At 40.5% G+C, this 12,267-nt stretch overlaps 1 protein-coding gene across 3 annotated transcripts in view; it reads left to right on the forward strand.

Annotated features, from left to right (window-relative positions):
* Nrp1 (neuropilin 1) overlaps nt 1-12,267 on the forward strand; it is a 172,251-nt gene that overhangs the window by 138,350 nt on the left and 21,634 nt on the right. For all 3 annotated transcript variants that reach the window (XR_006148365.1, XM_042685935.1, XM_042685936.1), the window contains exons 12-13: nt 1,870-1,929; nt 7,309-7,446. Coding sequence is in view for 2 of the 3 variants with exons in the window: in XM_042685935.1 (XP_042541869.1) it covers nt 1,870-1,929; nt 7,309-7,446 (198 nt within the window). In the remaining variant the exon portion in view is untranslated. The remainder of the gene's footprint in view (nt 1-1,869; nt 1,930-7,308; nt 7,447-12,267) is intronic.

Raw genomic sequence — 12,267 nt, forward strand, 5'->3', positions numbered from 1 at the left:
CTACCGTGAATTGGGACATAATCTTCAGGATAAAAGTCTATTATTACCCTCAATCACGGATACACTTCTGGAGAAAGAGTTTTCTCAAGTACCTAAGTAACAAACAGCAAACCAATCTTTTCCAAATGTAAGAGATTATAGATTTATCTGAAAAGCTTTGAAAAATGCAACTCTCAAAGCCTTTGCCTGGAGATTCTGGAGTTAGATCAGGAAGGATAGGTGGAGAGGAAGCTGCCATTTCAATCCTCAATCAAGGTAGCTGAAAAAGTTTGAGAGCATTGTTTTAAAACAGTAGAATAGGGCTGTCCTGTAGATCAAAGAATGAAAATACAGGAAAAGAGAAGAGTTCCGTCTCTGTAACAGGCAGTTTATCCCCTGAGCACAAATTCCAAAGAAGTCCCAAATGAGTACTGAAAGCTCAGTGTTTGGGCATTATTTGTTCAATCTTCCAATTCCTTGGGTCTCTGAGGAAAAGTTTATCACCTTCCTCTTTCACACTACCTCCCGTTGCTTCATTAACCCACATACTGGGTGGAATATTTGTCCTTGGGAAAAACAAACAACCTCAGCACAGAATAAAGAAAGAGAGAGGAGAAGAAAAGAAAAGGAGAAACCACCATCATCCACACTAAACCTTTGGGCTCCATGGTAGGAATAAATTTTCCCAAAGGCACACATCAGAAACCTTGGAAACTAAAGCTTAGTGAACTAGGGCAAGTTTAATACCCAAGTCACTGCGGCCGTTCAGAGGCCCTTGCCTTTCACTGTTGCAATCCTGTGCCTTGCCCATCCTGAGAATCAGAGACTGCCACAGGAGTTCAGTTCCAAACCTCTATGCCTTCCTGATAGTTTATAAAGAAATAGGAGCTGGGCGCCAGTGGCACATGGCTGTAATAGCTACTCAGAAGGCTGAGCTCTGAGGATCCAGGTTCAAAGTCAGCCTCAGCAAGAAAGTCTATGAGGTCACTAAAAGGCCAGAAAGTGGAGCTGTCTCAACTGGGAGAGCAATAGCCTTGAGTGAAAAAGCTAAGAGACAGCATCCTGGTTCTCAGGTCCAGCCCAGGTATACACACACACACACACACACACACACACACACACACACACACACGCACGCACGCACACACGCACACACACAGAATGTATTGGATAGTTGAAAAATGCCAAGAAAATAGATTTTACATATTCTCCACCACAAAAAAATTAAATGTGTAGTGAGGTAATTTATATATTAATTAGCCTGAATTAGCTATTCATCTATCTATATATATATATGGAAAGCCTATATTATACACTATAAATATAGTCAATGGTTATTTGTTCATTTAAAAATAAAAATTTTAAGAAACATACGGGCCAAGTATGGTGTATGTACACACAAGCCTAGGAAGCAGAGATGAGGAGGATAGAGTTCAAAGCCAGCCTACACAAGAAGCTCACAAGACCCACATCTCAGCAAATAAGCTGGCATGCTGTTACAGCCCTGTAAGGTGTAAGTAGCAGATTTAACAAAGCTGACTCTGGGCAAACACACAGGACTCTAACTAAAGTTGGAAGAAGGAGGAGGAGGAGAAGGGGGAGGGGGAGGGGGAGGGGGAGGAGGAGGAGGAGGAGGAGGAGGAGGAGGAGGAGGAGGCCTAACAATCTCCAGGTCTTCAGTTCAAACAAAAAACACTAAAGATTAAATATATATTAAGTTTAAAAAGTAATATTATTTGAATTTCATATTATGAGCAGAATTCAGTGACATGGCTATCATAGCTAGAAATAGGAAAGGTTTTCTTTGGTAAATGTACATAGGCATAAGCATGCAGTGCTGCAGCAAACTCTTCCACTTTGTCACCTGCTGTTACTGGTCTTGTTTTTCAGGTGGCACCACGGTGTTGAGCACAGAGAAGCCCACGATGCTAGACAGCACAATTCAATCAGGTATCAAATAACATATAAAGTATCAGATTTCTCTCAGGTACCAGTGGCTCACAGATGTGACATTAGCTACTTAGAAGGCTAAGATCTGAGAATCCTGGTTTGATGTTTGATGAGAGCCCAGGCTGGAAAGTTCATAAAACTCTTCTTTCCAGTTAAAAGCTGGAAGAGGAGATGGGGCTCAAATGATAGTGCATAAGCCTTGGGCAAAAAAGCTGAGACAGTTCCCAGGCCCCGAGCGCAAGCCCCAATACTGACACAAATAATAATTCAAAAAAAAATCATAGACTTTTATCTGCCCTTCTCCACATCTCCAATATAGTACATGGCTGTGCTTTTTATTTTCCCGCAAGTTCTAGGAGAAATGTCGTGCAGCATCTGGTCTCCATGCGTGAGCCATAAATATGGCTTTCCTTTCATCTACATGTCACTGCCGCAGAGTGAGAGTTCCTTCTCCATCAGTAATTGCCAAATGGTGACAATCCCAGATCTCCACTGAGGGAACTGAGCGACATACTTTGTTTAAGCGTAGCACATCTAGGACGTGGACTGTGTTTGCAAACTCTAGGAGAAGGAAATCTCACCAGCAGCAGCCTCACTATTTATTTTCATCGCATTTCTGCAAAACTGAGACATGCAAAGTTTGTCTGTTCTGCCTGCCGCGAAGTTGGCAGACTTACAACAGCATTTCCAGTGGGCATGCCACAAAACGGGGTTCAGGAAATGGTGCTTTATATTATGTGTGGGGAAAGCAGTACTCAGGAGAACGGGTCCCCTCTTCCCTTTTCGTGATAGAAAGCCTCTGGACTTGTGACCAAAGCTCCCTGCCCCACCCCCCTCCTCAGTCTTTTTTGTTTTTGTTAGTATTCTGTGACATCTCTTCCTCACTCAAAGGGAAAGCTCTTTGTAAGCAATCAGAGGTTTTAAATACTTTAGAGTTAATCATTAGAGTAAGGTGAGCAGGTCAGTTTTCCAGCCTCTTCCATTTCCTTTATTGAAACTCACTCAGCCTTGGCTTCTGCAGTCATTTATTAATGGGGCGTGTGGTGTGTATCAATGTTTCCTCAACACTGTGACACTCCAGTTAGGCCGAAAGTAAAAAAGACTGCACTAATTAGTATGCTTCTTTAAAGGATGCGGTCACCATTGCCCTGATTAAATTGCAAAACAAACTTCTCTTTCACTTGGACTTAACCCCAAGTTTTCCCCTGCTGTGTGTCCTGGTTGCCAAGTTTTCAGCTTGTCACATGACTCAAAGACCAAAAGATAGGCACAAGAATGATCCCCTCAGTTCCAGATAGACACATCTTTTCAAGTTATGAAATGTGGCCTGTTGGGGATTGTGTGGAGACCTTGTTTAGCTGAAACAACCCCAGGGCAGAGACCCTATCCTTGGCTGCCTGCCCTTCAAGAAGTTTTCAGTTCTTGGAATGGTTTTCTGGAGAAAGAATAGGAAGAAGAGAGATGGAAGTTCCCATAATGTTACACACTTCTTAGCTGTTGTTTTATGTCTTTCTCTTGCTAGACAGGTCATTAAACCCACTCCAAATTTCTTTTGTTTCTTTGCATCTCTCTTCTCCCTGCCTATAAAAACAGTTAAGAAAATGAGAATGATAACAGCTGTAGAGAATAGAGAAAGTGACCTCAGATGGCAAGCCTGGGCATTGCTCCTGCTGTTGAAGGTCCAGGTTTTCAGAGCAGGAATGGATTGGTAATACATTTGCCATGTGCCTGACCTCCAGGCCATTCATGTGATGTCCCCACAGAAAAGGGACAGTCCTCTCACAGGGTTTACTGTGGCTGAGAGCAGGTTCACAAGGCAAGAACCAGTAAGTTTCACTGCTGTCACTGTCTAGACCAGACAATTCAACCTCACAGCTTACTCATAGGGATGGTCCCTTTACAGATGGACTTGGCTTCCTTTTTGTCTATTGTCTGAATTCTTAATATGATCTCCAAGTCTTCATCAGAAAGGGGAAGATCTGTTCCTTGTCACCTTCTGGCTAAGACAATGCACAGGCTTTAGAAAGACCTACTCAATGCTTAGAGCCAGGTGTCCAGTCTTCAGCTGGCTAACCCTGGGGCGTTCATCCAGTGGTCAGGTTCAAAGAAGAGTGGCCCTGGTTTGTTCTACAAGCTTCAGATTCTTCCCAAGCACCAGCAAACAGAGCACTAAACTCTTCCGTTAGAGCCATTATAGACTCGAGCAGTCTTGGGTTTCATTGTGAGGATTCTTACCAATACAATAAACTCAGCAGGCATATAATAGTCATATACCGTCTGGGTTGTAATCAGATGCATAAAAATCTATTAATGCTCTTCCAGCAAGCAATGAAAACATTCGTGATTAATACAGCTGTCCCTGAGGAGGGCTTTCTCCACTGAGGGTCTTCGTATCCTACATCAGCTCAAGTTGTGCTCATGGTCTGTAGTTGTGGACACCCCAGCACCTCCTTTTTGGCCTGAAAGCCAGGCTGTGAGTAAGCAGCAAGTACATTCAATGGAAGCTTTAAATGTCCAATTTAAAAAGCAAATCCTTGTGCATGGAAGGTGCTGATTCAACTCCACACAGGATGGGTTCAACCAGCACAGCTGGGGCTTGCTCAGAGTGGCTATAAATTTGCTTTAAGTTCAGAAGATCATTTCCTGGTATTTTTAAGAGCCAAAAAGGGCCTTAGCCAGATTATTCTCATTGATTTTAATGAAAATTATGTGCAGCTACAGAGCCTAAGTCATATTTTGAAAACTTAAAGGTCAAAAATACTGAATATGTCTTTCTTGCACCCATTTTTTTTCTTTCTCTTGTCCTTTCTCTCCCATTTCTCCCATTTCTTCTGTCCTTTTCCCTTTCTACACATTTGGATGGGTATTTTGTGTGTTTAATTTCTAACCATATTTGTCAACATTGAGCTTTGTTCTCTACAACCTTCCCCACCCATGTGTTGATTTAATTTTTTAATTAAAAAGATGACAATAGGTTATGTAAGCCAGACAAGAAGATATAAGAGAGATATAATACAAAAAGTCAGAGCAGGTCCACTAGTTAAAATCACAGGACTGGCAAGATGGATTGCCATTCACTTCAGGAAGAGGAATGCCACAATCACCTTTTCAGGCATAGCCATACCATGTCTTGATCATCACAATGAAGAGCAAGTTCATATGCTGTTGTCTGTACTGAAAATCTGTTGTATTAACAAGGCAGATGGACCATATGTTAAGGGCTCACATCTGTAATCCTAGCTTCTCAGGAGGCTGAGATCTGAGGATCGTGATTCACAGCCAACCCAAGCAGGAAAGTGTATGAGATCCTTACCTCCAATAAACTACCAAAAAGCTGGAAGTGGAGCTCTGGATCAAGTTGGTAGAGTGGCTAGCCTAGACCAGGCCCTGAGTTCAAGCCCCATGAGCAGTGCATGCGCATGCGGGAGCGCGCGCGCGCGCGCACACACACACACACACACACACACACACACACACAGAACACATTTCAGAAGAAACAAAAACCAAATACACACTAACATTTTTCTAACATGAGATTGTGAAATTGTGCTTTTTAGAGTATAGACATTGGCATCTGAGCTTGCTCAGCTCCTGGTCACTGCTCAGTTAACTGTGCTTTGTCTATATACTTCAGTCTTGCTGAAGTACCCGTGTGGAAAATTTTGGAGAATTTCTCCTGCTTGCAAAAGGTCCGTTTCATGGCTATGAGAGTCGACACATGCTGACCCTGTAGCTGTGGAATCTGGCCCTTTTGGACTAACTAGACATGTGCATACTAAATACAACTCAGAGCTTACTTCACTTAAACTGGCTCTGTCTACCCTTTGGGAAGTCTATTTTCTTTTACTGGGAGAATCTCTCCCTCAGTTTTGATTATTCATATGTCAAGAATTTGTCATCAGGGATTAAATGTTCCTTGGGAACAAAAAAAAGTGAAGTAAATCATCTTTATCTGAGCAATAAATCTTGCCATTAAAAGTCCTCTCACCAAAAAATAAATAAAAATAAAGTACTCCCACCCCCCAAAAAAAATAAAATAAAATCCTCCCACCATTGTTAAGGTAAGGATTAACCGTCAATACCAGGCACCCATGCAGGAGCAAGAGATTATGTATTAAGCTCTTGGTCAAGTTAAAGAAAAGCTCAAAATGAGATGTGATCTCAGCCTGACCCAATGGCCACACATAACACCAGACTTCCTTTATTGTGTGGAGAAGATTCTTTTGAGATTTGAGTTCAACCGGCCAGATGCCCTTATGTCTCTCTGTTTCAATGCTGCCATCTTGTGGACTGCCCAGGCTCAGTCACTCATGGTGGATCCAAGGCCCCTTTATTAAAAAAAAAGATGCAGTAGCTTCTGTGGACTTCACAGTGGGGAGGAGGGGGGGAGAGGGGGGAGTTGAGGGAGTGGACACAAACAGGACAATTTCATCTTTAGAATTACTTTCATTGCTCATGTTCTTTTACCAAAACAAATTTCAAATCCCACTCACTTCATTTTCCTCAATTGAAAAATTCAAGCTCCGTTTAAAAATGTAGTAAAGTAAAAAATTAGGCTTTGAGTTTTAACAGGTATCATGGTCTGAGATCACCATTTGGAACCAACTAGAAAACCATTCCTATCAATCCATTGATTTTTCTCTTCAACTTCCAAGGAAAGATTTGAAAAATAAATAAAACGTGAAATGCTTGGCTATTTAAATGTGCTTTGGCTTTATATAACCTTGCATTGAGGTTTTAAATGAAATGAACAATTTATATGCAAATTTAGAAATTCAGTCAAAAAAGCAGAAACTTATCCTGAAATTAATTGACCTGATGGAAAGCACAGAAGAAAAAAAAAGAATAATCTCAAGAAAATGCTTTAGGGATTTCTGCCCTGATAGCATCAGCTAATGGGTAAGAATACTGAGAGCTTTTTTGCCAAGTCACATCCCTAGACTTGAGAGGTTCGTGAGTCAATCCCTAATAGTTCCTTTCATTGATAAATATCAATTTGTGTGATGCATCCTCAGGAACAGAGTATCTTTCATATTAAACATTGAGGAAATAGGGGAAATTATGCAGAGGTAATATACGTGCCTTGGAAAGTAGCCCTCCTGAAATTTTTATTTAAACTCAATATGACAAGTAGTCAAACTTTTTTAAAAGCTGGATAATAATAATAATAAATGTGATTTTTGCAAACATTTTGACATCGCTGTATATCAGTTGGTTTCTCGGTAATCCTGGATTTTGAGGCTTTCCCAGAATTTTCCAACAGACACGCAATCACACAAATCATGTTAGCCATGAATGTATTAAAGGCCTTTTTGACCTGAAATGATTAAATTTGTCTCTGCTTGTCTGTTTTTTTTTTTTCCTTCCCGCCCACTAAAGAGTTTCCAACATATGGTTTTAACTGTGAGTTTGGCTGGGGTTCTCACAAGACGTTCTGTCACTGGGAACACGACAATCATGTGCAGCTCAAGTGGAGTGTGCTCACCAGCAAAACAGGACCCATTCAGGATCATACAGGTAATGGAGTGGGCACTGTGGACTACTGATGTGACTCACATTTGTTAAATAAGAAGTTACTGGGATGGGTTTCAAGTGCCTGTGAATTTAGGAATGATAGAAAACACTACCGCATATATGGGAGTTAGATATAAAGTATAAACATATATAAAAATACAAGGTCATATGCACACAAATTGACTAAAGTATATGCACAAGAGGAGTCCAACAGTGTAACTCCTAGGAACAAGGAACTTATCAAAATGAATAGTAGGAAGCTATACCATGTGTTGTCATGATATTGTGTGTGTGTGTGTGTGTGTGTGAGAGAGAGAGAGAGAGAGAGAGACAGACAGACAGACAGACAGACAGACAGACAGAGAGAAAATAGAAACAAGCAACCTGCAGGGATGGGTTTAGGAGAGATGGGGAGAATGATGGAAGGTATGGCATTGATAACTATACATTGTGCTCATAGCTGACATTTAGAATTGAAACTCCTTTATACAACTACTTAAAGATAATAATAAAAATATAGAAAAATAGAAATTACTATAAGCATTTCTGAAAGACCAAGGTCTCCATCGCTAGTGGGAAAAACCTGGGGCAAGGAATTTGAAAATTGATTGAATTTTGCCAAATGTTGGCCTCCTTGAAAAACTGGACAATGTAGTATTTATTTCACACTTTTTCTTAAGGGAAAATTTAAATAAATTCAATAGTAAAAAAGTAGTATAGTGTGCATATAGCAACTTCAATTATAGGCATCTTATTTTATCTCTATTTATTCTTTACTTTAAATGAATATGTGTCCTGTTATATTATGTCATTTATTTTATAACTAAAGAAACAACAAGTAGGAGTAATTAATGCTTGCTTTCTCTACCCTGAAAGTAAAAGTAAGACAAAGTAAATAAAATGCTCATTTATTCAAGGAAGATTGCTAAATCTAACCCATTGCTTGGGGGTGGTAGAAACCATACCACACCGAGTTTGAGAAGCTATTTCAAAAACAAGACACAAAACTAAAGAGTTGGATGAGTAGCTCAAGTGGTAGAGCTCTTGCCTGGCATGCCTATCATCCCGAGTTTAATTCCCTAGTACTAAAATGAATGAATGAATTAACCACCGAATAAATAAATAGGAAAAGGAAAAAGAAAGAAAAGAAAAACAAACCTTACCACACTTCAGTACAAAAGTCATCCCACCTTCTGTTTTAGTTTCCTCCTAAGCTTAATTAGTCAGGGGAGAAGAGAGTCGGGGGCCAGGAGCAGCTGCTCTAGGGACCTCTTTATCCACCCCGTCATCCTGTTTCTTTCCTAGTCATTTTATTACCCACCTTGCCCTGCCCTGCCAAACACACATGAGTACTTGCAATCATATGTGTGCACCCAAACCCCAACTCATGTGTTTTTACTGTCCTGTACTCCGTAGTAAAGGACTGCTTACCCAAGCAGTGGCTTCACAAAAGGTATTCCATGGGGCATTTGGGGATGCTAAGAAAGCTAATTAAACCCTCTCCATCCTGGTTCTTTGGATGGCTTGGTCTGTGGGCTGATGGCTGGGCAGAATGTACTTTGTGCCTTTCCCATTTTGTCTTTCGCATTTTTTTTCCTGGTGAATGTAACCATTAAATAGGTTGAATAGACCTCCTTCCACCAGGGTTACCTCCTTGCCTAATGAGAATGACAAGGAAATTGGACAAAATTGGACTCCTTCAATTCGGAGACATTTCCATTGAATCTTAAGACAAGCAGTTTTAGAAAACTTAAAATACTTTGACTGTAAATGGCACAGTACATATAAATGGCATCAAATTAACTAAATGCAATTAGCTGAAATGAAGGCTGTAATGGTGGAAAAATTGATGCAAAGTGTGGCAAAATGGCTCAGTAGGATCTGACATTCAAAGGAGGTTAAAAGCTATGTTAGCCAGAGACAAAAGCTAAAAGGCTCACAGAAGTAAAGTGCTAATTGAGAAAATGAAGACAGAGTTCCTGACCCAGTACTGTGATAAAACCCCCAAAAGGAAAAATATCAGCACTTTATGTGTTAGCGTATTAGAAAAGGAAGACTTGTCTTAGTTTAACAGCTGAGACGTGCTATCCCTTCAGAAGGACTTGAGTCCTTTGTTCTCTCTCCAGCCACCCAGATCTATTTGCCGGATATGCCCTGACTAGAAAGCCTCCCCTAGCATGGCAGATGCAATCATCTGACAGAAATGGGTGAGCCTGACATCTGAAAGGCAGGAACTTGTTAACAGGGAAACCATCTAGATGAAAAGAACGTCCCCCCTCCCCTGCACTCAGCTCACAGGCATGCAGACGGGCAATATATAAAGAATATGCTAGTTTTTAAATAACAGTAGCTGGACATTAGGCATGGTGGTGTACAGCTGTAATCCTAGCACTCATAAGACTGAAGTAGAAGGATCACTAGTTTGAGTGCAGCCTGAGCTACATAGCAAGACTCTGTCACAAGCATAATAACAGTGATGTTGATGATCAGGATGTTGCAAATCAGATGGTGAATTTTTAAAAAATGATTAGTGTTTAGATTAAATGTCCAGTTTTGAATCCCATCTGCTTTTCTGTATTTGACCTCTAAGAATGAAAATATACTTGTTTATAGAAGATTTCTGTTATCTAGCCCTTTTCCCTAATTTACTGAACAGATGTTATTTGAGCTCCTCTTCTACAAGGCAGATGCTACTCTGGGCATTGGAAATGCAGGTGCCATTGGCCTTCTATATCTATGGGTTCCATATCCATAGAGTCAACTAAACTCACATTCAATATTCAAAAAGAAAAATCACATCTATACTGAAAGTGCACAGAGTTTACACTATTCCCTAAACAACATAGTATAATGACTATTTGCATTGGCCTCAAAACCACCGTGTTACAGTGAATCTAAAGATGGTTTAAAATGAAGTGGAGGATGTGTGAAGTACAGATGCTTTCAGGTCCCTCGGAATCTGCAAGAGCCATGCGGGTCCCAAATCTACCAGTGTTCTAGCCTCAAATAAAATTGTGTAGCACCTGCTTAGAGCCCACCTCAACCTCTAGAATAATTTAAGTCATCTCCTACTATTATTTAGGGAATAATGACAAGGAAAGCCTGTATGTGTTTGGTCCATATGCAATTTTTCTTTTGAAATATTTTTGGTCTAAGAGCAATTGAATCCATGATTCTGGAACTCATAGATGCAAAGGGCTGATTTGTACTGCACCATTTTTCAGAAAGGACTTTGTACCATGGGCTTCTGAGAAGGCACCCTCCCCTTGAAGGGCTCATCTGCTGGTTGTGGGTGTGAAACCACCATCGTGCAGTTGAGGAAAGGTGTCTAGTGGCAAAGCTGGGCAATGATGGTGAGAGATAGCCTGGGAGAGGCAGAGGAACAGCTTCTGTCTTTGAGGCTTGACGTTTGTTTGTTGTTGTTTGGTATTGGTGCTAGAGGGCTTGGACTCATGGTCTTATGCTCTTGCTTAGCTTTTTAAAATCAAGGCTGGAATCCCACTTTTGGGCATTTACCCAAATGATCACACACAAGACCATACTAAAGCTACCAGCACAACTATGTTTATTGCAGCATTATTTACCATAGCTAAGATATGGAACCAACCCAGATGCCCCTCAGTAGATGAATGGATCAAGAAAATGTGGTATATATACACAATGGAATTCTATGCCTCCATCAGAAAGAATGACATTGCCCCATTTGTTAGGAAATGGAAAGACTTGGAAAAAAATCTATTAAGTGAAGTAAGCCAGGCCCAAAGAAACATAGATCCCATGGTTTCCCTTATTTGAAATAACTAGTATATGTCTGAGACAAGCAGAAAAGGTCAGACAAGATGATGTTAAGCGAAATGAACCCCAAGGACACAAGTGTTTTTTTTTCTTTCTTGCTATTGTTTCTAATATATTTATAAGGTACCATGTGATTTTTTTGTTGCCTTGTATGTCCCTCCCCAATGGTATAACCCTGTTTTCACTGCATTTGATGTTGGTATAATTTGGGTAGCGGAAGGGATAAAACAAATTATTTAAATAGGGATACAGGTTGACCCATTGCAACAATGAGATGTACAAGAAAAGCAAATTCTACAATTTAGGTGGGGGAAGGGGGCTGGCGCGGGGGGAGTGTAGTTGTGAAGGTGAGAGGGAAGGGATGGTAGGGGAAAAACAAAGGAGGAGACAACAATGCTTGATAAGAAATGTACTCATTACCTTGCTCATGTAATTGTAACCCCTCTGTACAGTATTTTCACAATATAAAAAACTTATTTAAAAAATAAATAAAAATAAAATCAAGGCTGGCATTCAACCACTTAAGCTACACTTCCACTTCTGGTTTTTTAGTGGTTAATTGAAGAATCTCACAAATTTGGCTGCCTTGTCTGGCTGTGAACTGAGATCCTCATATCACAGCCTCATGAGTAGCTAAGATGACAGAGATGAGTAACTGGTACTAACTGGTACCCAAAGGAAGGCAGAGGTTTTATGTAAAGCAGCTAGTTCTCTTTTCATCTTGGTGATCTTAGTCATCTCTGTTCATCTGTTCATCAATGCAGTGGCATTTTACACAGACAGGTGATGGGCTTGGGAAGTTGGAGGGACAATAAGAATCTATGTGTGCCTGAGTCTATAGACACAGGCAATGTTCCACAGGGCCAAAGAGTATCAAATATTGATGGAGCAGCACTTGTCCATCATTCTTTATGATTCTACCAATTGTTTGTTTTCATTTTTGTTTTGCTTTTTTTGGTTGGAGGGGGTTTGTTGTATTTTGTTGGTGGTGGTTTGTTTTTTAGCCCATACTGGGGCTTGAACTCAGGA

Source organism: Dipodomys spectabilis, unplaced genomic scaffold (assembly GCF_019054845.1).
Source record: "Dipodomys spectabilis isolate Male_0828 unplaced genomic scaffold, ASM1905484v1 ptg000096l, whole genome shotgun sequence".
In the NCBI taxonomy this organism is placed as follows: domain Eukaryota; kingdom Metazoa; phylum Chordata; class Mammalia; order Rodentia; family Heteromyidae; genus Dipodomys; species Dipodomys spectabilis.